The 26,903-nt window shown below is 30.7% G+C and overlaps 1 protein-coding gene across 5 annotated transcripts in view; it reads left to right on the top strand.

The window, feature by feature from the left end:
• LOC107447835 (band 3 anion transport protein) overlaps positions 1–26,903 on the top strand; it is a 108,577-nt gene that overhangs the window by 71,986 nt on the left and 9,688 nt on the right. For all 5 annotated transcript variants that reach the window (XM_043041229.3, XM_087168227.1, XM_087168229.1 and 2 more), the window contains 9 exons: positions 1,807–1,936; positions 5,021–5,215; positions 5,795–5,899; positions 8,037–8,214; positions 8,441–8,638; positions 10,061–10,209; positions 11,674–11,868; positions 13,654–13,869; positions 25,157–25,246. In XM_043041229.3, coding sequence (XP_042897163.1) covers positions 1,807–1,936; positions 5,021–5,215; positions 5,795–5,899; positions 8,037–8,214; positions 8,441–8,638; positions 10,061–10,209; positions 11,674–11,868; positions 13,654–13,869; positions 25,157–25,246 — 1,456 coding nt within the window. The remainder of the gene's footprint in view (positions 1–1,806; positions 1,937–5,020; positions 5,216–5,794; positions 5,900–8,036; positions 8,215–8,440; positions 8,639–10,060; positions 10,210–11,673; positions 11,869–13,653; positions 13,870–25,156; positions 25,247–26,903) is intronic.

Genomic DNA, 26,903 nt, shown 5'->3' with positions numbered 1-26,903 from the left:
ATAACTTCCTATTTCCAAGGGTGAAAGTTTAGAATTTTTCAATTGCAGTAAAAGGGTATTAATTAGACGCTTTCTACGTATAGGCTACATATACTATAAGTTATTTTTTTCCTTAAAGATTTCGTAATTTTAAACTAATTGTATTTTGTTCACCAGTGTATTGCTACTAAAAAAATTTATTATTTTTTAATATGTTAGAAAATTGCTTAAAATTAGAAAATATCTATATTTAAATAAATAGTGCATTAACCAGTACAAACCAATTTTCAAGTACAAACAATAATCTTCTTGACTCACTTCACTATTCAAACAAACTGGGAAACTAATATTGACTTAGTTTATAATTTAAAAAGTTGTCAACAGTCACCTATTTTTATTTGATTATTTATTTAAGAAAATACAGTATAAAGCAGCCTATCTTATCCTATACCATGATTAGATATTCTTATGTGATATATAAAATTAAAAATAATTTTATTTATAAACTGATAAATTTTTGTTTATAAACTGATAACATTGTTGGTGATAAAGATAATGAAGAGTGAGTAGTTAATAGTTTAGTCCTACTAGGACTAAACCATTGCAATTAAAGTTTATGGAATTGAATGAAAATATTTCTACAGTAATCTTTTATTAATTTTGTAACTATTTTCTTTAAAATGCTTATAGCTTATGTATGTATATGTTATTTAAAATATATTTATTTATGGTTAAATAAGAATTTTCTATGTAATTGGTATTCTATATTATTGCCCTAAAGTTGTTCTTCCACTGTTTTTCTCCCCATCTATTTTTTTTTCCTGTGAAATTATTTTATCTTGCTTCAATAGCACTTTTATGTTGCTGCTGTAAGAAATAAGAAAAATTAGATTTTAGTGATTCTTTAATTTTAATTTATTGCATAATAAATAACTGCTGTAATTATTGCACAATTGTAATTAACCATCTTTTCATTGTTAGTGACATCAGATGCATCATTTTGTCGTCACATGTGTTGTCATTTGACAGTGATTAATTACATTTTTGTTAATTAATATTGTTCTCATATTCCCTTAAAAAATAAACTATTTTATCTATCATGTCAACAGGAAATATGGGACTAAAATTTATAAATCAAGTATTTTTTTATTGTTAAATCTGGCAAGAAAGTATGAATAGGCTTACTCTTTTGACCTTTCCTTTGAATTGACAAGCCTCTTTCTGTATTTCCCAAAACCATTGCTTTTTCAACTTTTTTTCCTAAAAAATTCTTTTATAGAAGATTATTTTTTGCAACATTTCTTGTTTTAATTTAGTTGACAGAATGAATGCATGTAAGTTAATGTTGTGATCAGAATTCAAATTGCGTCTTTTTATGCAGCCTTGGGTTCTATTAAAATTAATTTATTTTAAAAAAATTGTGACTTTTTTTAAAGGAAAAAAAAAGAAATAAATAATGCTAGTGACTATTATATCTAGATCTAGGGAGTTACACAGTTTAATTATGTGCTATTTCCTTAAAAAGTAAGAAACATTGATGTCTTATTTATGTTTGAAATAATCTATTTGCAAATAATATTTCTTTAGAATTCCTTTTTTTTCTCTTTTTTTAAAAAGAATCCTTCTCTTCAAAATAATTTGTTATCGGTGATATTAATTTCAAAATCTCATGATTTTGTGTGACATTTTTAAAAAAAAATTAAACAGATATTGTATATTAGTTGTTTTTTTAATAGTATCATTTTAGAACCAAAACTGTTTCAATAAGAAATTTTAATAGTTCATTTTTCTTAAAATAACTGTTAATTATTTAATTTATTTCCTAAGATCACCCATTTTCAATAAGCCTTTGAAGTTTAAACAGGAAAATGATCTGAATAAACACCATGATGATGACCATGAAACATCACCCTCAGCTGCAGAAACAGTTATTTTAATGCCAAACAATAATCATCATGTAAGTATTTTATCAATATTATTAACTACACATTGTTAAATTTTATTGAATCTTAATGTCTTATTAAGTTTTATGTGCAGATTGTCTTAAAATTTTCAGAAATCACCTTAAGTAATAATAATGGCTTGCATTCTTTTTTTAAAAAAAAATCTTTATTTTTTTTATGAAAAAAAAACAGTGAAATTGTACCTGGGAAGATTTTAGGGGTGCAAACCTGAAGCAAAATCATTTTTCAAATAGTATTTGTAATAACATTTTTAATAATATCATTTGTTTCATTGTACATAATTTCTACCAAAACGACCTAATCTATTTTTGCCACAATTTAGCATAAATTTACAGAGTTTTGGCGAAGATTTGGTTTAAATAAATTTATTTTCTGCAACATTCATAATTACATTTTCAGTCTTATATTATTTGAAAAAAGTTACACTGTGGATATAGGCATTTTCTCTCTCTCTTCTCTTTCTTTATTTTTTTATTATTATTATTAATCTTGTCATTGACTTTTTTATTTAATCAATTTCGTAGTGCATTCATTTTTGTAAGGTACACATATGTGTTTAAAATGAAATATTATGTTCAGTATTTAGGATGGCGTGTGCACTATTTAGTATAAAATTATTATTAATAGAGTTGCCAAAACTAATAAGATTTTTCGTAATATATTCTCTTCTATTGTTTTCTGTAATATTCATTAATAAATTTTCTGCATTGATAAAGAAAAAAACTTGACCTGCAGCTATGAGCATTTTATTTTTTAAAATTTATTTTAAGTTAATTTTTTTATTTAAGTTAATTTTTAATTGACTTTTTTATTTAATCAATTTCGTAGTGCATTCATTTTTGTAAGGTACACATATGTGTTTAAAATGAAATATTATGTTCAGTATTTAGGATGGCGTGTGCACTATTTAGTATAAAATTATTATTAATAGAGTTGCCAAAACTAATAAGATTTTTCGTAATATATTCTCTTCTATTGTTTTCTGTAATATTCATTAATAAATTTTCTGCATTGATAAAGAAAAAAACTTGACCTGCAGCTATGAGCATTTTATTTTTTAAAATTTATTTTAAGTTAATTTTTTTTTTTTTAAATTTTTAATCATATTTAACCAAGTTAGTTTCCTCATTTTCTCAACATTTATTGAGAATGTATTTTCTTTTGTTTTTTTCTGTTTTTATTGCAGTGCAGCATTTTAACCAAGTGTTTCTGATACTTTTATTCTTTTAATGTCCCTTTTTTTCTGCAGGGTAATATAGATTACTGATTAAATAGAAATCTGTGAATTTTTTTCTGCTTCTCTTTTTCTTTATTAACTGTTCTTTTTATCAGAATTCTTACAGAATTAAGATCTTTTTTCTGTTTCTCTTCTGCTCTTGCTTATTAACTATTCTTTTTGTCAAAATTTTTATGACAGCAGAGCATTTTAATGCAGTGTTTCTGATAGACTTTTTTCTTTTATACAGTGAATTCGCGATAACTCGAATCTGATAGGACTGACGAAAAACTTCGACATATCGGAAGTTCGACTTACCGTTAGTTTCGGTTTCGGACTTTCAAAATATAGTCGGATTATTTAATTAATGCTTATTAATTACAAATCTTCTGATTGCTTACAATATTTAAGATAATTTTTCTGACAAGTCATTTACGATTTGAAGTCATTACGATAAGACTGTTTGAAGCACTTTATGATACCCTGGTCCATCGGCTGCAACTTTGCTGTTGTGTTTGGCGGGAGAAACTGCAAGTTTACTGCTTTCAAATTACGAAGATCACTATGTGCTGTGCATTTATCCATAAAGAGTATCACTTTTCTTTTTTTTTTGCGAAGAATTTCCGATCCAATTTTCTTACATAGTCTTCAAATAAAACTAATATCATCCAAAACTTTTTGTTAGACTTGTAATCCAAAGGATACGTTTTTACATTCTTGAAACATCGGGAATTTCGGTATTTTCCGATAACAAGTAAGGGCAATTTCTCTGTCCCAGACGCATTTCCTCCAACTTGAACAGTCAAACGTTCCTTGCTCATTTTACCCTCTGAGCAGTTTTCATCCATAAACATCATAGTCTTATTTGGAAGACATTTAAAAAATAAACCCATTTCATCAATAAACATCATTTTAACTGTATCCTTGAAGTAAATTTGGTAACGTTTCATTTAACCACTGTTCACATACTTCAAGAGGGACAGCCTTAGCTTCTCCATGAAGAGTGCGAAAGACATTGTGTGTGTGTTGCAAAGGAAGGGGCAAGATATCAGCTCCTAGGTTTTTTTTCTTTCTTTGAAAAATCCAAAAAAAATCGAGTTAAAGGGAGTAAAATTCGAGTAATCGAGAATAATTAACATGAAATTAAGGATAAAAGGGTCGGGACCTCATAAAAAAATCGAGTTATAGTAATATTCGAGTAATGGTACTTCGAGTTATAGCGAATTGACTGTAGTAACTTTTCTTCTGCTCCGTAATATAGACTACTGGTAAATTAGAAATCGGTGATTTTCAATGCTAAAGTTCTGTTTTAGGAATTAAGTGTTTTTCTGTTTCTCTTTACTTTATTTATTAACTAGTCTTTTTATCAGTACTTTTTTTTATGCCGCAGCATTTTTTGAAAGAGTGTTTTAATAAACTTTAATTTTTTGTCATCATTTTTTTTTCTAAAAATATGGCATTGTAAAAAATTGTGAGATTTTTAGAATTAAATTTTTCTTTTAAATATTAAGAAGGATTTTTGTCTTGGGTTCTATCTTTAATTTCTTTTCTTAAAAAAAAAACTGAAATGTTCAGCTGTAAAATTTTTGTATAGAAGCTTCGTTCTGATTATTTTACAATAATGACTAAACATATTTATTTATGAAAAATATTTATTGATTATTTTTTAAAATGTTACTATTCAGTTGCTGAATATTTAAGTTTCTTGCAATTTTTTGGTCAAATATTCGGCAAAATCATTATACCCTATTCATTACATACCTTGTTATGAATTGAAAGTTGAATATTAAATTATTGAAAATTGCACGTAACTATGTACAATAATTCAGTTTCATTAACTTCATGTTCTTTTTTTTTAAAGACAAATGTAGAAATTACCCCATCAAAGTCAAAAAACTTAGTTCAAGACAAAAGTAATGTTCAAGGTATTCTTAAAAGACTTCCAGAAAATTCTGAAGGTTCTGTAGTTCTTGTTGGAACATTGGAAACATTGGACAGACCTATTTGCACATTTGTTCGCTTAGGAGAAGGTACAAAAATGGCAAATCTTCTTGAAGTAAGTTAAAAAATTAATTTACCTCTATTTTATTTTTCACTCTGAGATCATTATTAATAGTTTTTCAGTTTTAACTAGCCAACTTTACCTAATAATATTGAATAATTTACTTTTAATCTTTAACGTGTCTAGTAAAATTTATAATTATGTTTAAAGCTTATGTGAAAGTGCCACATGATAAAGTTTATGTAATCAATTTTAACAACATTAACAACAAATGAAAATTTTTTTTGTTCTTTCCTTCCTTTTGTTTCTTTTTTTGTGGAGTAATTTTTCACAAACCCCCCTTTGTTTATGTGACCAAGAAATAGTATAACGGGAAATATTATCAATACTTTTTTTGCTAACTTAAGTTTGTTTGGTGTGCAAGTAACTATTCATAATTATGCATAAGTTAGAAAAAAATTGAAATTAGTAACATGAACTTTGGTACTTGGTAAATGCAAATCCACTAACATTTATTCATTGCAGTTTTTAAATTCTGATGCTAAAATGTGGTTTATGAGCAAAATTTATTGGTGCTGTTTCTTTTTGATATTTTGTAAACTTTTTTTAGTTAATACATATGTTATTTTTCAGGTTGATATAAAAATTCGTTTTATATTCATGCTTCTAGGACCATCTAATAAAGGATTAGATTATCGTGAAATTGGTAGATCAATGAGCTCACTAATAAACAATAAGGTACTTTGTTTTCTATCTCTAGTATTTCTCTTTTTTTTAAATGTAATTTGTTTTCAGATTTTAAGTACGGGAAGAAAATGCTAAATTAATCGGCCATCTAATTTTACATAGTAGAATAATTTGTGTAATCCAAATTTTAATAATACACTATGTATACACGAAGATGTAGTTTTTATATGATGGACAATAAAAATAACAGAAAAATTAATCATTTACAAGAAAATAGAGACACAGATTTGATGCATTAATACAAAAAATCCTCCAATCATTTGAATGAGATCCACTAATTAGCAATTGCACTGTGTTTTGTCATCAAAGCAATCATCATTCAGAGAAGGGGAAAACTTGAGAAATAAAAGACTGAGTTTAAATAAAAATATTGCTCAAATGTCAGAGTTCTATTACCAATAAATATTCCAAATTTGATTCATAACTTTTTCTGATAACCTCTAAACTTCAAGTCTGCTGTGCGCACCTTGGTGGCCCAAGGAATAGACCTTTTGCCTAACAATGAGGCTGCCCAGGTACAAATCCCAGTTATGGCAGATTGATACAAATCCTAATCCTATCTCGCATTGACCACATTGTTGACATAAAAATATCCTCAATGGTAGACAAGTTATGCATTTAAATCTCCTTGCCATCAGACTAATAGTGTTTGGTTTTTCTGTCCATTTAATGCAAACATGAATTGTTTCGATCGAAAAGTCTTTCATAAAGTCTAGTTAATCCAAGAGGCTACAGAGTTGAACATTAGTAGTTGTAAAATTCGGTCGGCTGTTCAATGACGGTTTTAAAATATAAAACACCCAATTCAACCTATTTCGTTCTGCATATCTTGTAGTTTCAGTGTTTTATAATGTTGAATAAAATTAAGCTTTTGCTAATTCATCAGTGGTTCAAAAACAGGGTTTTAGACGTGCAAGCGACAAATGATTTATTCTTTAATCACATGGCCACAAAGGTATCCAGACTTTATGCAGTTGAACATTTGACAGTTTCACACTCATAATGCCGGTTAGAAAATAAAAGGAAGCATTATTGTCTAGTGTTGATTTTTTCCTATTATCTATCTGACAAATGCAATCATATGAAAAGTTCGGCTATCTGTATTTTTTTTTAATCACTGGTCTTTAACAGCCGGCTTACAATTATTATTTTCAATTCCATTGCCTTGTAATTTTTAACCCAATTCAGAAGACATTGGTCAAGCATTGTAACAAACTAGCCTAAAAGTACTTGTTGAGAAAATATAGAGAACAACTTTTTGAGAGAAACTTTTTCGTTACTATGTAAAAATAAAAAAAAGTTCCTGTCATTACCTCAACAACCAGTGCTTATGGTCCCTCAAGTTCATTCTTTACTTTCATCTCATGATCTGTCAGACATAAGATATATTTTTCATCTTTGCTGATAAATTTAGAAATAGACCAGCATGAAATAGACATGTCAAGTTTTGGGTTTCCTCATTGCGGATAATGTAATGATGTATCCATAATACTTTTAAGAGCTTTTAAAACACATTGAATTGTAGTAAAGATAAAAGTTATAGTAGCCACTGTTATGAATGTTATGTCTTGTATGCAGACACAAAAATATTACTGAAATCAGTCAGATTGAGCCCGCAAGCATATACCAACTCTAAAAATTACCAGAGTTTCATATATTTCTTTTTAAAATTTCTCAAATTTGAAACTAGTTCCCAAAAATATGTTAATTATTTGAAAGGTCAAATCAGTTTTGTTAAACTAGCTTGGAAATTAATAGTAGATTTTATTTTGTTATTCTTTTTTATTCAAAATGAATTATTATGAAAAATGTTTTTAAATGTACAAATTTTAAATTTAGTATGCATTTACCAATCATGCATTTACCATCATGTGTAAATTTCATATCTTAGAGATAAATCATGATTTGAGAGATTTGTTTTCTTTGAAAGGTAATTATGATGTGGATACTTAAAAGAAATGAACACCTCAATTCAAAATATTACAACTTAGGTATCTGCACAATCACTGATCTAATTAATTTAAGATGTATTGCTCCATCCTGAACTTGTATGTCAGTGTCATTCAAATTAAAACTTATGATTTAGTATTATGCAGAATTTGTCTTAGATTTATATTATTTTTTACAGGATTTTATCATATCTGCTTATAAAGCTAACAATCGTAATGATTTCTTGCATGCAATCCACAATTTTCTTGATAATAGTGTTGTTCTGCCTCCTGGAAATTGGGATAGCAAGGCATTGTTACCTGTTGATGAAATAAGAAGAAAAAGTTTAGTTCCTCCTAAACGTATCAAAGATCAAGGTAATTACTTAAGAAAGAATTTTTTAGCATCTTATCATAAAACTCACTTTTAAAAACTTTACAAAATTAAAGTCTTAAAAGGTAGGCTTTTCTTATTGATTTATTATGTGAAATTTATATGTCTATGTAGAAACTGATGTACTCTTATCTATCAGTCATGAAATCTCTACATGGGTTTTTCATTTTGCATTCAATTTAAAATGCCTGATATTTTTGTTTCTTGTAGAGGAAGATAAACCACCTCCATATGATCCTTTGAAGCGTACTGGAAAGATATTTGGTGGCTTTATCCAAGACATAAAAAATCGATATCCATTTTATTGTAGTGATTTGAAAGACAGTTTTAACTTTCAGTGCATAGCATCCATACTTTTCATATACTTTGCTGCAGTGTCTGGAGCTATTGCTTTTGGTGGGTTATTGTGTAAGTAAAATATTTATAGCTATTCTTTGTTGATCTTTTATGAAAGCTACCTGTAGACGAGGTCTAGTGTCATAATATATTAAAATTTTATCTTGGAAACGATATTTAAGTATATTCTCATGATATATCATGAATACAATAATTGTCATGTATGGTAATTATTGTTTTCAAAATTTATATTTATATATAAATGGACAGTGTTTCTAGCTAATAAAATAAAATTAAAAATACTCGAGTTTACTGGAGTGAATTCAAAATATTAGGTCTTAAATCTCTCTTTCTCTCTCTCTCTCTATATATATATATGTATATATAAACTAAACTAAACTCAGTGGCGCGACAGCCCATTGAGGGCCAAGGCCTACTGTGCCCACCTAAGTTTTCTTGACCTTGGGCTCTGGGATGCAGGAACAGATGTTCCGGTCAGGTGGTCAGCCGAACACAGAACTCCCAGTGTTTAGTTCCCAAGCATGCTTGGTACTCATTTATCGACCCATTTAAGGGATGAAAGGCTGAGTCAACCTTGCCCCGCCCGAGGGTCGAACCAGGGACCTGTGGCACGACAGCGCGAAGTGCTACCACTCAGCCACTGGGCGTCATATATATATAATATATATATACATATGCATACACACAGTGTGTATATATATATATATATATAATTTTATATAGACCTTTAATCTTATTTTAAAATGTCACACCAATGTTTGGGGAAAAAATTTCATTTTAAGAATAGATTTATAGTTTTATTTGTAAGTATAAATCAATAGTTTTTAAGCATAAATCAAGGTTTACTAACTCGCGAGTTATCAATTGTTAAATTTGTATAATTGCTCTTTGCAATTTCTTTTTTAATTAAATATTATTTTGAATGACATAATTTCAGTTAATCTTGTGGAAGGAAATTAATAATGAAGTAGTATAATTAGAATATTCCTAAACAATAGTTTTGGCAAAACAATCTCATGAAATGCAGATTTCAATTGAATTAGTTATAGTTTTCTTTAATTGTTTGTTTCTTTTTATTTGTTATTATGTATGTTCAAAATTGATTGTTTATTTTTATCAAAAAATAATCTCTCTGCACTACAACCCTATTATGTAAATCTATGTTTGTCCAATTTTTTCAACAAAAAAAAATATTAGTTAAATTTATTAAAAAGATATTTATTTAATTAGAAACTATCTAACTGAAAATTTAATAATTAAATTTGCTCATTTATTACATATTTAATTATATTGCCATTTTATTAAAAATCTAGTTGATCGAAGTATAAGATATTTTTCATCTTGCTTGTGGGATCAAAATATTAATTTGTTCTTCTTATTGTAAATGTTAAAATTAAAAAAGTATAAGTTGTATACATAGTTATAATTATTCACTATTAAATTTCATGCTTTAAAGATTATTTTTTATTGCAGCTGAAAAAACAAACCAAAACATTGGGGTGACTGAGACTCTTTTAGGAACCTCAACATGTGGCATAATTTTTTCGCTCTTTGCTGGTCAACCTCTAATTATTATAGGGACAACCGCACCTCTGGTTTTGATTGATGAAACTTTGTATCAGGTAAAGTGAAACTTTATTGTGATTATGAAGTAATTATTTGTTCAAAATTTCTTGATCGTCAGTTATTGGAATTTCTTTTTCCTGTATCACCCACTTTTGGCCATTCAAATATTATGCAAGCACTTAGCGGGTGAGGCATGGGGATTCGTTGTTTGTTATTTTTGCTCACAGGAGAATTTGGAGGGGTGTGAGCAATGCATGTCTAAGACATTCAAATCCCTTTAATTTCCATTTTTTTAAAATTCAATAAGAAAAAAATTACACTTTGAATAATTTGGAAATAAATTTTTACGTTTAGGAAAAAGATTTCACTGAAGAGTTTTCATCACAAAAAGTAAATGCAAAGGATTTTCTAAAAAATATTCTACTTCAAACATTACAAACTGTATGAAAACTTAAATTTTGTTTTGTGCGAAGTTGAATCTTTTATTTGAATTTTAGCAGTCTAATCTTAAAATATGACTGCTACAGTAAAAATCGAAGCTAATGTTCATTGAGAAAGGTGTTGCGACTTTCTTATGCAAAACATAGAAGGGATTTGAGTTTTTTTTTTTTTTTTTTTTTAATTTTTTTTTTTTTTTTTTTTTGCTGACAAGGTAACAAACAGGGAGAGTGAATTGAATAGTGCCAAAAACATGCTACCGTAATATTTGAGCAGCCTCGTGTTGTAAGAAAGTAACCATTGTCCGATACAGATACAGGAGGTAGTTTCATACAGTTTGCTGTGCTTTCTTCAAAAGCTAGAATATTTATTTTAACTTTATTACTAGACTTTATTATTTTAATTTATTACTAGAATATTTATTTTAAAATTAGTTTCAAAGTTTGTCAACAGATGGTGTTGTTAACGTCAGAAATGTATAAAATGTTTTAAAAACAATTATCATTTTCAGCAAATACTATGATGCAGCTTGAAAACAAAATCTACATATATTCATGCTTGTATTTTTTCTAGAATGGTGTTTTTTTCCAATATTGAGTTTTCATTTTATAATTTTTTCTTTAAAGCAAGCTTAGTTTGTTAACTTCAATTTTTAAATGTATAATAGTCTATATATAAAATATAATATAATAAAATGCATTTTCTTTCGAGAAATTTTTTTCTACATATGATAAATTATACAAGAAATGTAGCATTTAGTAATTAAACTTAATTTTTACCTGTGACTAACACGTCTTTTAAAACATCTGAATTATAATATGACCACCAATAAATAAATGATTTTTTTTTTTTTTAGTTTTTTGACAAAAAATTTATGGTTAAATTTGTCAAAATCAAACTTTGAAAATATCATTTTTATCTTCTTTTTGCCAAGAGATCTTTTCAAATATTGTATGCATATAATGGTTAAAGGCTGAAAGTCTGTAAATATTTTTTCTAATTATTTAAATGCAATGTCTAAATTAATACTTTTAACATTTTGAGTATTTTCAGATACTTATTTTTTTTATTTACACTTATAGTATCAAGAATATTATTCATCTGAATATCTAGTCATAAGAGTATGGGTTGGAATATGGATTGCAGTAATTGCTATAACTCTTGTTGCTGCTGAAGGCTCGATTCTTGTGAAATTTTTCTCGAGGTTCGTACAGGAGATATTTGCCACCATGATAGCTTTGATATTTATCTATGAATCTGCTGTAAAAGTTGTTAAGGTAACTATTTTTTCCCTTTACAAAATCTTAATGTTTCAAAAATCCAACCTCAATTGTAGTAGAGTTAAGACCCCCTAAAATATAGATGGTGACAGGTCTCAAAAAATCACAAAATTTTTAGATGCTCTTCTGGGCCTGTTAGTCTACAAAATACATTCCCAAATAGCTTCCTAAAACATATATAAGTGAAAACATACCAATGTATCTATTATTAATTTGTCAGAAAAAACTGTAACAGCATTATCTCCTCATCAACATTTTCATTTTAAGTAGGAATCAGAAGTATTCATTATTATGAACTTGAAAATATTGGGTATTATTAACACAAAACATTAAGCTTATCCTAGCATTGATGAAATTGTTTCACATTTATTAATTATTTTGCTCAATTAAACGTTAATGTAGTACTCACAGAACATTATTATCAAAGAAGTATTATCACATGTTCTAAGAACCGTTGGCAAGTGGCCCTATCACATGCCTAATTAAAAATTTGGTCTTATCAAATATGGTCAATTTTCTTTCTTTTTTTCTTTCTCTCTCTCCTCGTAGTAAAATTTATTTGCATTATTCAGCATCTTGGCAAAATTTGAGAGGTTGTTCAATCAATATTTTGCTATATTTCTGATTAAGTTTTTTTCTCTTAAAGGACATTTTAAAATAGATAAGCGACGTCTGGTCGCTGAGTCGTAGCGCTTTGTTCTCCCATGCCACAGGTCCTGGGTTTGATCCTCGGGCTGGGCAAGGTTGACTCAGCCTTTCATTCCTTTAGTGGGTCGATAAATGAGTCCCAAGCATGCTTGGAAACTAAACACTGGGGGTTCCGTGTTTAGCTGACCACCTAACCAGAACATCTGCTCCTGCACCCCAGAGCCCAAGGTCAAGAAAACTGAGATGGGCACAGTAGGCCTTGGCCCTCTATGGGCTGTCGTGCCACTGAGTTTAGTTTTAGAATAAATAAGCACGACCAATAGGAATTTTTACATGATTCAAGCATGTTAGGTGATTTGATTGAAGAGACCTGATTTGACACTGCAAAAAAAGTTTATAATTGTTTATTATTGTTTTATTTAATGATTTAAAAGTTAAGAACTGTATGATATAAAATTTTTTAATTCGCTGCAGTAATACAATATATAATAAAAATTTTTTAATTGGCATGAAATTAGTTGAACATCCCTAGAAACAATAAATGTAAAAGTTTTTGTTTTTAGACGGGGCTATTCAACTGGTTTGTTTACATATCATCATAGCCAAGTACATATTATAATTGCCAAGTACAATTGAGCATATTTCAAGGCTTTCATCTTTTGATAGTTATGGTAGGAAGGTCACATAAATTTGATTCCGCCATAAGAGGTGGGTAGCATTTAAGCTGGTATCTGCGTCTCCTACTATTCCAACCAATGAGAGAACTTTAGTCTAAGTGTACATGCTGCTTGTTTAGTTGGCAGCTTAAATCTAACTCAGAATTAATCAAATTTAATTTTTATTATTTTATAAGGTGTAAAAATGTATATCTGACAGTCAGAAAAAATTATCACCATTAAAACAAATGAAAGTTATGAAATTACTTGGGTAAATAAGTTTTATAAATTGGTGCAATGGTTAAATCAAAAGTTATTAAGATGATACTTTTTTTTCTTGACTTGTACATGTCTGTAATGCTTGTATAAATTGTTTGTATAATATTGAATGAATTCATTTTTTCAAGACACATTACGTTGTGCACCTCTCATTGCTATTTGAAAACTTGATTAAAATTCACTTTAATTTTATTTTTAGATATTCAACGAGAATCCACTTCTGAGTACTTATCCATCTTTAAATGAAACATATGTTCCCATATTCACAAATGATACAAACTCAACAGAAGCTTTTGTTCCTCCAAAAATTCCACATCCTAATACTGCATTATTGTCATTGATTTTGACGCTTGGAACCTTTTATTTAGCCTTTTCTCTTCGTCACTTTAGAAACAGCCATTTTCTTGGAAGAAATGTATGTGTTTTTTAGTTTATATGTTAATTATTCAATGTTTTTATTTCTTATTCTTAAATATTTTTATCCTTTTATTAAGTTTAATGAGCACTATATCAGTAATATAGTGCAAGGCTTGTAGTTGTCCTGTTATTTCTGATTTCCCTGATGAAAAATATTTTGTTCTAATTAGTCCTGATTTTTAGCCACTCTTTTTTATGTTCCTTTTTTTGATGTTCCTGTTCAGAGCATTCCAATTTCTATAAATTCACAAGTGCAGGTTCTAACATAATGGAGTTTTGAAGTAATTTTTTTAAATTTTATTTAATAATGCTAGTTAAAATTGCAAGAATCAATTGTTCAAGTTGTTAATCTTGTTTTTGTTCTTTTTATGAAAGAGAAACTCTGCATATATTCTGTTCAAATTTGATTATTAAACATAAATTCACTAGTATATAAGACATGCTAACTCGATTCAATGTAGAGGCACCTTTTTATAGAAGTTGAAGATTGGCATTGTTGATTTCTACTTTCCCCACATTGATGACCCAGAAGTGTTATGAACTCACTTACCTCAAAAGTAACGCCCACTCTGATTAGGACACGCCTACTTCAATGGCTGGTGCACATCAAAAAGTTGACTCGCATCCTCGTTCTCCTCGCACTATTGCTTCTCAGTCTTATTTACACACAGTGGGATCCTGCACGCACTCGACTGCTAATAACAACACAGGAGACACCACACACAACCATGAGCTTAATACAACTCTCAAGACAAAACGCTCAAAACTTGGTTAACTTAATACAGCTCTCACCACAAGTGCTCAAAATCCGCGGAACTTAACACAGCCCTCCCGGTCTTTCGCAAATACCGCAACTAGTGTTATCCCTGATAAAATTCTCGTAGTGAAGTATTGTAGCATAACTACCACTACGATTATTAAACACTAATTGACTAGTATATAAGACATGCTAACTTGATTCAATCTAGAGTTACCTTTTCATCGATGAAGGTTGGCATTGTGAATTTCTACTCTCCCTGTATTTATATCTTGATAATCATAAATACGGTTATGATTTTCATAAGAGCTCCATATCTTGGTCTGTGGAATATAAGGTCTTATAACTAAACTAGATCTGTTCAATAATTAATTCGAAAATTACGTATTTTAGAAATATTAGATAAATACCTGTTAATCAACTATATTATGACATCGTTATTTTCTTTTTAATTTTTTTTTATTAGCCTTAGTTTAAAAGAACATTTGATTTCCTAACCAAATGTTTTTAACAGTTTACCACTAAGGGCTACAAATAAGGTCAAGTACAACATTAATAATTTTTGAAAGAGTAAAAATTCAGCAATTCTTAAAGAAAATTTTAACAATATTTTAAAATAGTATTCCAAAAAATCATAAATAAATTGATGACTCCTAATATGCAGAGATTTTCAATTGACTAATTTCAGATTAAATATTATCCTTCAACTTAGTAGCAAAAAGAGATGTTCAACTGGTTTCATTACATTTTATGTTCCATTAACAACCTCCTGTTGGTGAGTTTTTGGAAAAAAATTCTAATCTACCAGTGAAGTGAAAAATGTTTGTTTTAATTTTCATAAAGTTTAAAAATTACTAAGTGAGTTAACTTTCCAAGATCAAAAATCATATGCTGTCTCTTTTTTTATTTTATATTTAAATGAAGAGTTTCAAAAATTTTTTACTGACATACTGATAAGTTTTTTTTAATTCAATTATTAACTTAAAAAAATAAGCAATACCATTATCTCAATGCTTGCTAATTTTGGGCCACTTGTACTGCAGGTTGACCCATGGGAAGCCACATGTTCAAATATATTTAAGTTGCTGACAGAAATTACGATAATTTTAAAATAAACTTCAGTGCTTTAGACACAATTCTTTTAATCAGTTAACTTAATAATATATGTGCATAAAATTAAATTCGTCTGAAAAATAAAATTCTTCAAAAACAGAATACCATGCTGATACTTTTTTTTATAAAAAAACTACCTTATCAAAAATTGATTTTTCGAGAACATAGAGAGATTTTTCTTTAACAGTACATGGCACGAATGTTTATTTTAAAATGAATTAACTGAATTTTCAGGAATGAAAATAAAAATATTTATTAAGCAATGTAAATCAAATGAAATATTTATAAAATAAATTTTATGATGTCTAAAATAATTTAAAGTAAAGCAAATACACTATAGCTCAAAATAAAATTCAACATGCAGTTGTTCAATTCAGCATATTTTTGACTTTAGGGCATTTATATTTAGTGAATTCTAAGAAATTTTATGAATGTGATTCTTAAATGGTTTTCTTAAACACTTTTTTAAATTGCATCAAATTAGACGCAAAGTTGAAAAACCGTTAACAGTTTAAAAACCTATGTTCGAATTTCTTGTGTTGTATAAATCATATTGAGTTTTTTATATATATATAAAAAAAGATGGGAATAAGTAACAATAAGTGTAAAAAAAAGGTTGAAAAATAACCTACATTGATCAGTAAAATCGGTAACCTGGTGAAATAAGTAAAAATAAAGTATGTCTAAAGTGATAATTAAAATGCGTCATTTGAAACTCGCTCAGGTTGTAATAATAACCGTATTAAAAATAACGGTATTTTCTGAACCATGTAGAACTGCGTACCTAGAACTTCTGAAAAAACAATAAACAATCATAAGATTTCCAATGGAATCAGCACTGAAAGAATCCTAAAAGAATAATTTCTCCTCTCAGACTATGCATTTGTAAGTTTATTAAAAAAAAGCGTGTGATAAATTAAAACGCGTGATTTTTGAACCTGTCAAAGAGGGTGATCTGTGGAGAAGACGATACAATTTTGAAGTTGCAAGACTATTTAAAGAAAAAGATATAATAAATTATGTAAAAGCGAAGAAAATTCAATGACTAGGACACCTGGAAAGAATGGAGGAAAACAGAGGCACTAAGAAGATATTCAAGGGGCAGGGCCAGAGGAAAAGAGGAAGGCCGGCCAAGAGATGGTTAGACGAGGTCTAAGACTAAAAGTCCGAAACTGGAAGCAAAGAGCTAGAGACAGGCGACTTAGGAAAATTGTTAGTGAGGCCATGGTCCAACATGAACTGTAATGTCAGGGAGTTAGTTAGTTAATGATAAATATACAAACTAATTGATATTTTTATTTGATTTATGTTGCATACGCCATGCAGCGCCACCTGTAGTTAAGCAGACTCCCTCTACATTTACTCACTAAACGGCTACGGGGAGAGAGCTCATTAACATGTTCCAGCTCTAATTATGTTGTATTGCCATTTAAGTGTTTTTTGTCATAATAAAAGCTTTAAAACGCAACCCTTGACTGCTTTAAAACTTCATCGACACTCCCCGTCCGTAACATGAGGGCCAGGGCCGTCTTAATAGCAAGCAGGGCCCCCGGGCACTGAAATGTTTTGGGCCCCTATTACATTTCATACTGTTTAAAATAGAACTAAAAAACTTCACATGCAGAAAATTAAGTATTTTTAAGATATGCAATTATTTTAACAAAATTAAACACATTTTTATAGCCCCAAAAACTCAATGCACATGAAATAAAGCATTTTTAAACTAGGCATAATTTTTCTTAAAAAAAAAAATGAAATGCTAACAAATCCTCAAATAGTAAGTAATTTTCAAAACGAAGAAGCTAATTAAAATAAGTAAATTAAAAAAGCATTTATTTTGTAACCGTCGCTGAACAGCCGATCCAATTTTTGGGTTTACCAATGTTCAATTCCGCAGCCTTGTAATTTTGAACCCAATACAGAAGACGAGGGAACTCCTGGATCAGTTCCCCCAGAGGTATGACTTGTTATGGGAACATGGAGGACTTTGTGACTCGACAGACTTAACGTACATCTATTTACTACACGGGGAGTTTTCGGCCTGCGGAGATCGAACCCACGAACATACCCATACGTTACATGGGCCCAATGCCCTTCCAAGCAGACTATCCCGGCCAAGGGTTAAGCAAGTTTTTCATTTTTTATTATAACCGTCATTGAACAGCCGACCCAATTTTTGGGTTTACGACTTCTAATATTCAACTCTGTAGCCTTTTACTTTTGAACTCAATATAGAAAACAAAGGAGTTCTTGTATCAAGTATCGGGAGAAATTTTGCATTCGTGGAGTACTTTTTCAGTGGAACTAACCCGCATTTACATTACATGGAGATGAAGACCACGAGAGCCTCCCACGGTTAGTCTGACGGCAAAGTCCGCCTGCCACTGAGGATATTTCACGTCAGCACTGTGGTCTGTGCAAGCCGGATGCAGATTGGTATCGACCAGCCGTCATTGAATTCGAACCCGGTTCATATCATTGGAAGGCAAGCGCTCTACGCCCTGAGCCATTGCGGCTAGGGTATAGCAATTAAAAAAATTCAAAAGGTATGAATTGTTTCGTCAAACTATTAAAAAGTCAGTTATTATAATATTAGTATTTAAACATCTTTCAATGCATATCAGACATAACCAGTTTAAAAGTTGCTGTCGTATGATTCGAAACACTGACAATTATTACTTTAATTAACTATAAATACTAAACAGAGTTGGTTGTCAAGCATATTTAGTTGTTGTTGTAGTTCATTTACCTCACACAGGAGCTTCACAACGGGCTATTGGCGACGGCCTGGGAAACATCACTGAGGATGATCCGAAGACATGTCATCACAATTTTGATCCTCTGATGAGGGGGTGGCACCCCCGCTTCGGTAGCCCAATGACCTGCACGCGAAGTCGAGCACTTTACGGTAAAACAGTTTAACGAGGACCCGTACCGCACATCCTCGGTCCCTACGCAGACTGATCCAAGTGGTTACCCACCCTCACACTGACCGTAGCCAGTGATGCTTGATTTCGGTGATCTCAAGCATATTCAGAGACATTATCACTTAGGGAGTTGAGCACCTAAAAACTTCATTTTCACGAAGAAAAATAAATTTCGGCTGACTTTTTATTTTTCCTAGTGATAAACTATTCAAACTATTGGTATTTGCATGGTAATCAATCACTATTCTTAGAAAAAAAAATGCGCACTTTTTACACTAGTATATATCCCAGAAAGCATGCAACCTTACGGCTATACCTTCTGTCAGAATTTTCTTTTTATTGTTTGTACTAAAAACCTTTTTTTAATAAGGCAAAAATATTGCAGTTTTTAAACCTTTCATCCTAAAAGGATTAAAAATTATTTTTTAAGACTTTTTTTTAAAAAAAAAAAAGTGTTGTCACTTAAGTAAAATGGTCACTTAGGTCCATAATGACGGTTTAGCTGACGTCACACTAACGATAGGATCAAACTGCGTTGCTCATTAAAATTCCATGACAAGGTGGATTTTAGCTGAGCATGCAAGACTTAGTGAAAAGAAACCTTATAATTACCTAGGTTTAAGAGTATTTTCACCTTGAGACTAGCTTTATTAAAGGATTTTTTTCACGCTTGAAAACTCTAAGTCAACCTCGATTTAAGGTTTTTATATAGAAAGTTGTTTTCCAAGGTTTTGTACTAGGGTAATGTGCGTAGAATAGAGCAGATTGCCACAGATCTCGTTTTAAGGTTAGAAGATTTACACGTCGTAAGACGCATAAACAACCTTTTTAGGTTTACATTAAAAGGTTTTTACTGAGTGAAAATAAACCATATTAGGCTATTTGGGATTTATTTAAAAAATTATATAATACAAAGTTGTTTATTCTTAGTAATTTTTTTTTGAGAAAGTAAGATTCTTAAGGGCCCCCTGAGTGCCTGGGGCCCCTGGGCACTGCCCGGGTGTGCCCATGCGTAAAGACGGAACTGATGAGGGCTCGGCCACACACCTATCTCAATTGAGTTAAAGTCAACATCAGTATAAAACGAAACAAGAATCCTCCTACAGCTACACCGGCAAAGGGAAACTGCTGCCATTGATCATCAACAGCAAAAAAACCGCCGTTCCTTCAAATCAACACCGTTGGAAAAATATTTGGAATCATCACGAAAAGGATAAAATTAACGGATTTATCTTCAATATCAAGAAATACAGGTAGGAGCAACTTTATGACTAAACATGTATGAAAATACGAGAAAGGAGGATCTACTACAGATCGCATTTGAATTAGGAATAACTGTACCGGAAAATGCTACGTTAATTACTCTAAAAAGCTTAATTGAATCAAGTGATGTATTCAAAGCGAACGTAGATTTCGTTAAAAATCTAGTCTCATCAACCGTCGAAGAACGAAAAGCCCGCGAAGATAACGAAAGTGCTAAGATAGAATTACAGAAAATTAAACTCACACAGCTAGAACGCCAAATCGAATTAGCAAACCTTCGAAAGACTCCTAGTGCCAACCTGAACTTATCTAGAAATTCAGACGCAAGTGAAGATCGTCCCGATATCGAAAGTATTATTAGAAGCGTCCGAACACTTAGCATGCCTGTGCCGACAAGACCAGAGAACTGCAGCTTATTTTTTTCAATCTCTAGAACGTTCATTTACCACAAAAAGAGTACAGGATGAAATAAAATCTGAAATATTGATAAATATTTTAGGCGAAAAAGCAAGTCACGTTTTATTAAACATTTCAGAAAATGATCTCCGAGAATATGAAAAAGTTAAAAATGCCGTTTTGAAACAATTTCAGCCAACACCACACGAATGTTTAATGAATTTTCGAAAATCTCAACGCATGCCTGATGAATCGCACACACAATTTGCATCATGATTAACAACATCTTTCGAGTATTATTGCAAAATATGCAAAGCAACTGACTTTAAAACATTATCCCAGTTAATTATCGCCGATAAACTTCATTCAACATAAGATTATGAAACTCAATCGCTTATTGCCATAATTCAAGGTGAAGAATGGTTGAAACCTCCAGAACTTGCTCAAAAATGTGATATTTTCTTTACATCAAAACGAAAATCGCTAAGTGAAACAAAATATAATCAACAATCCTTTAACCACGGACAAAATTTCAGAAGAAATCAGCAGTGTCCAAAACCCTACCGTCAACAACTGTTCGACAACAGGCAAAAAAATAACTCATTTCAAAGCTGTAGTCGTAATTCATATGAGAGAAATCCTACAGAATACCAATCACGAAATAATTCCCGCGAAAGCTTTCCCAGAAACAAAACTAATTCAAATCGTAGATTTAACTCAAATCGAGACCCTGTTTGCAAAGTCAAAGCTAAAATATTTAATGAATCTAAGCATGAATTACAATATGAAAAATTTTTCGTTAATGATAAACTGGACGTTCAATCGTTAATTGATTCGGGAGCCAATATTATTTGCGTACGAGAACACTTAATTCCCCCCAAAACAAAAAGTGTTGGAACTGTTCAATTAACTTGTGCTTTCGGAAATGAAGTACAAGCTGAACTTTCAAAAATAAAATTAGCGCTTCCAAGCTTTCGTGAAAATCCCATAACAGTAACGGCAGCCGTTCGTAAAAATCTTTATTGTGATTTAATAATTCCCCCAAATATTTTGGATGATTTAAATGAAGCAAAAAAAGAATATGATCGAATTTCAGAAGAAAATATGATTTCTCCTTATTCTAAAACTAAATTTCCTTTGCATAAAAACGAACAACAAAATACTTCTAATTTAAACTCAATGTCTAAGAAAGAAAATCAAATTACTTCTTTCATTTCCGAAAACGATAATTTTTCTCCCCCAGTTTCTAAAAATAGATCTGACAAGGGTGTAGTACAGTCGCATCAGTAAGACGAAGGTCAGTCATTCTTTGAGATTGAAAATAATAATGAACCACTCCCTTTTCAAACTGAAACCGAAATTTTTTTATGCGAATGCAAATGTACTTCTACTCAAAATTTATTTGAAAAACAAATAAATGAGTTTGATTCAATGACGTCTGCGCCTAATAAGAAAGCGGAAACTGCCCAATCACGTGATCAGCGTGCTCTTTCCGATGTAAATAAACAAACCGAAACCGATATATTTTTGTCAGCTGAAACAGAAACAAACTGTTTTAATTCTTCAAATCCGGAAAATAAAGAGATTAAAAATACGTTTATTGAAAATACGGATTATTGTTTATCTTATATAAATATAGTTTACGCCGATGTTGATTTATCTCATTTAAAATCCGATATGCGTGCCGAAATTGAACAACTTATTAAATCTTATAGGCCAAATAAAATTGAGAACACTAATTATGTAATGCAAATTTTTCTTCAAGATGAAATGCCAGTCTATCAGCATCCACGCCGCCTATCTATTTTCGAGAAATTAGAAGTTAATAAACAAATTAAAGAAATGTTAAACAAAGGTATAATTAGAGAAAGCACTTCAGATTATTCCACTCCAATTGTCTTATGTAAAAAACAAGATGGCTCAACTCGCATTGCGATTGATTATCGATGTTTAAATAAGAAGTTAATAAAAGAAAGATTCCCACTCCCAATTATGGAGGACATTTTCGATAGACTACAAGGTGCTTCAGTCTTTACAAATCTGGACTTAAGAAATGCTTTTCACCACGTAGACATTCATCTTCAAAGCCGCAAATACACTTCGTTTGTGACACCAGATGGACAATTTGAATTCAACAAAGTTCCTTTCGGCCTTTCCAATTCACCAGCAGTATTTCAACGATTTATACAAATTGTTTTTCGAGAACTCTTAGAAGACGGGGCATTGATTTTATATTTGGACGATGTGATTGTTCCATCAGACGATGAGTCCGAAGATCTTCAAACACTCCAGAAAGTTTTCAAAGTAGCTTCCGACTATGGACTTGAATTTAATTTCAAAAAATGCAATTTCCTGCAAAGAATAATTACCTTTCTTGGACATATTTTAGAAAATGGTACGATTAGTCCCTCAACAGAAAAGACAAAAGCTGTTTTAAATTTTCCAAAGCTCCAAACAGCTAAAGATGCTCAATCATTCCTAGGCCTAACAGGATATTTTAGAAAATTTATTAAAGATTATGCAATTATTGCACGACCACTAAGACTATACAGAGTAGTAAACAATCAAGAACTCTTAGTCATACTTCAAGATATGCAAAAACAAATAGTTCAACTACAACACAACAAAGGCCATTTTGGTATCAACAAGACAGAAGACATGGTTAAACAACAATTTTGGTTCCCAAATATAAGAAAGACTGTTGAAAACGTAATTTCCAATTGCATTCCATGTATACTTTCATCACGTAAAGTAGGAAAACAAGAAGGTTTCTTGCATCCCATCTCAAAAAGAGACATTCCTCTAGATACATACCACATAGACTTTCTTGGTCCCCTACCCAGTACAAATAGGAATTACAAATACATTTACACCGTTGTAGATGCTTTCACCAAATTCTAATGGAATTATCCAGTTAAATCAACATCAGCTAAATATGCCTTGGATAAACTACAACTGCAGCAAATTACTTTTGGAAATCCAAGAATAATCACCTCAGATAAAGGATCCGCATTCACCTCAATAGAATTCAAGAAGTACTGTGAAGACGAACAAATTGATCATGTCACAATCACCACAAGTCAACCTCGAGGGAATGGACAGGTGGAAAAATTTCATGAGAAAATCCTCGAGGAAGAACACATACATATTTTACTTGAAAATCAACAACAAATGCGAAAAGAAGCAAAAAACAATATACTTGAGATGCAAGAAAAAACCAAGCACAATTATAATTCTAGACGAAAGACAGCAACGAAGTATAAGTTCCACGACAGAGTTGCCATCAAACGAACCCAATTTGGGACAAGTTTGAAACTTCGACCAAAATTTTTCGGTCCATACACTGTGACAAAAATTAGACCCAACGATAGATATGATGTTCACAAGATCGGTATAGGAGAAGGACCAACTGTCACATCCACATCAGCAGACTTATTGAAACCGTGGGAAGATCCATAAACTTTTTCCTTTTTTTTCATATGAACTATGAACTTTTCAATTGTGCAAGAACTTATACACTGACTTTCGATTTTTTTTAATTTTATTAGTGCAAGAACAGACTTTCAATTATTTTTTTTAAAAAAACTTATTATTTTCATTTTGGATTTTATTGCATAAATCAAAAATTAGTTGAACTTATTTAACTGAATATTAATAACAAATTTCTATTTTAATGATCGAAATATTCATATTGATCGTAGTTTTCAGAAGTGAGATAAAAAAATTTTGTAGTTTTATATGTTTGAAAATATCTTTTTATTACTTATTTTCTGCTAGTTTTATAGGTTGAAGAGAAATTCATTTACTTAATAATTTTGAAAAGTGCATTTTTACTTTATTTACTTAATCAACTAGTATATATTATATTAAAATTGAATATATTTAGAATTAGTTTAGATTTAAATTTTCATAAATTTATTGTTTTATATTTCAATTCAATTGTCAAAATATTTCTGTCATCAATATTTTTTTTATTGTGATGTTTAATATTTACCTTTAAAGCAATTAGTCGGAGACCGACTAAGTCAGGATGACAGAGTGTTGCATACACCATGCAGCGCCACCTGTAGTTAAACAGACTCCCTCTACATTTACTCACTGAACGGCTACGGGGAGAGAGCTCATTAACATGTTCCAGCTTTGAAACGCAACCCTAGACTGCTTTGAAGCTTCAGCGACACTCCCCGTCCGTAACATTTATGGGCCTTTAACATTCTTTAAGTTCCATCCGTTATTTCTAGAAAAAATTGAAAAGTCAGAATTCTCAAGAGCTAGACAAGCATTCAAATTTTTTTTTTTAGATAAACGAAAGGAAAAATTAAAATACACAGCTAAGTAAATTTCTAAATTTCCCACATAAAGAAAAATATTGAAAGGAATTTAAAAAGATTTCTAATTATAGAGAGGGACAAATATCCCCTTCTGCAAGTGATGCCCATTGTAATGTCCAATGATTTTCCAGCATGTAGTGTGTCTATTGGAATGAATTTTATATGAATTCTTAACATGCAAATGATGCTGTTATGAATAGTTTTTAAAATAAATGAAAACTGTATAATACTATGCCAATATTTATTATAATGTTGTGAATTCAACCTATACAAATCTTATTTGAAGGTATCGTTTAAAAAAAAATACGTTCCTAACACTTTATGTTTTACGTTCATAATGAACATTTAGGACCACATCATTTGTCAAAAGCTTGAAAAAATCCTCATTCATGCTTATGACTTTGCTTGTGAAGAAATTAAATTAGTGCACTAAATATGTATTAAATTTTCATCAAATGTATATAAAATTCAGAAATTCCTAAATTTTCTATTTTCTAGGCAAGAAGAGCTCTTGGAGATTTTGGAGTTCCAATTGCAATTGTTATCATGGTTCTGATTGATTATTGTATTCCAAATACTTATACTGAAGTATGTTGCTTCATTTTATACTTATTATTGTTTTGAATTGCTCTCACTTTATAGTGAATTGCTCTCACCATGCGAATAGAATTTGGAGTGAAGTTCCTTGATTCAGGACTTCCAAATTCTTAATAAATTTTCTCGAAAGTGAGTTGCTATCAAAAAAATACAAATGCTTTTTTTAAAGATAAACTTGAAAAGCAAATATTTTATGATTAGAAAAAAATAATAAAAAAGGATATTACAATATTTGATTATTAATAATTCGATTATTAAAAGTTATAACCGAAGTTCCGTATCAGTTGTTTGAAAACTTCATATTAGTAAAATACAAATGAAAAATATTTTTGATTTTAATTTTCAGTTTATTTAAATAAATCAATGTTAAAAAAACATTTAGAAAGGGACTCAATACTAGGTAAGACGCCCGGTGGCTGAGAGGTAGTGCTTTGCGCTCCCGTGCCACAGGTCCTGAGTTCGATCCTCGGGCCGGGCAAGGTTGACTCAGCCTTTCATCCCTTTAGTGGGTCGATAAATGAGTACCAAGCATGCCTGGGAATTAAACGCTGGGGGTTCCGCGTTCGGCTGACCATCTGACCGGAAAATCTGCTCCTGCACCCCAGAGCCCAAGATCAAGAAAACTGAGATGGGCACAGTAGGCCTTGGCCCTTGTGGCGTAACTACCACTACAAAAGTTTAACATCATTCACGAGTATATAAAGCCTGCTAACTTGATTCTATCATGAGGTACCTTTTGATAGATGAAGGTTGGCTTGGCCGATAACTCCGCCCCCACATTGGTGACCCGGACGTGATTTGCTCACGCAAGTAACGCCTACTTCGCAATCTCTTAATGCTAACGCTTACTTCGATGGATAGTCCGCATTGAACGGTTGACTTGCTATTTGTGAATGCATCATTCACCCTCCTGCGCTGTTGCTCAGTCTCGTCTTAAACACACACACAATGTCGGCAAGCATACACTCGACTGCTAAAGGAAACACAGGAGCGACCACGTCTGTGAAGTTAATACACCTCTCACATTCAGCACTCAAAAAAATCCGGTGACTCTCTCCGGTCTTTCACAAATACAGCAACTAGTGAGATCTGTTTATCAAATTATATCCCTGATAAAATTCTGGTGGGGGAGTACTGTGGCGTAACTACCACTACAAAAGTTTAACATCATTCACAAGTATATAAAGCATGCTAACTTGATTCTATCATGAGGTACCTTTTGATAGATGAAGGTTGGCATGGCCGATAACTCCGCCCCCACAGCCCTCTATGGGCTGTCGTGCCACCGAGTTTAGTTTGTAGTAAATACTAGGTAAACTAAAAAAAAAATTAATACACTAATCTCTACATGAGAAAAGAGTGAATGAAACTGAAATAAAAATAAAAAGGGAAAAAAGCTTCTAAGATGGAAAACAAAGATGAACATAAGGTGCAGATATCACCCTGAAAATAAATTGTCTATTTTTGTATTGGTCTATTAGTATGCATATTTATGATTTCTATCTATTGATAGGCAAAAGATAAAGACATACAAAACAAGAAAGGTGTTATATTTGAATAACTAAAGTTTATAGTTAGCATTACCATCTGTCAAAGAGCAATTTAGTTTAGTACTGTTAAGAGCAATTAGTTATAAGTATGAGGGGAA

Source organism: Parasteatoda tepidariorum, chromosome 7 (genome assembly GCF_982258835.1).
Source record: "Parasteatoda tepidariorum strain Cologne lab strain chromosome 7, Ptep-v5.0, whole genome shotgun sequence".
NCBI lineage: Eukaryota > Metazoa > Arthropoda > Arachnida > Araneae > Theridiidae > Parasteatoda > Parasteatoda tepidariorum.
The sequence above is the reverse complement of the archived record's forward strand: the minus strand, read 5'-3'. Positions and strand labels throughout refer to the sequence as shown.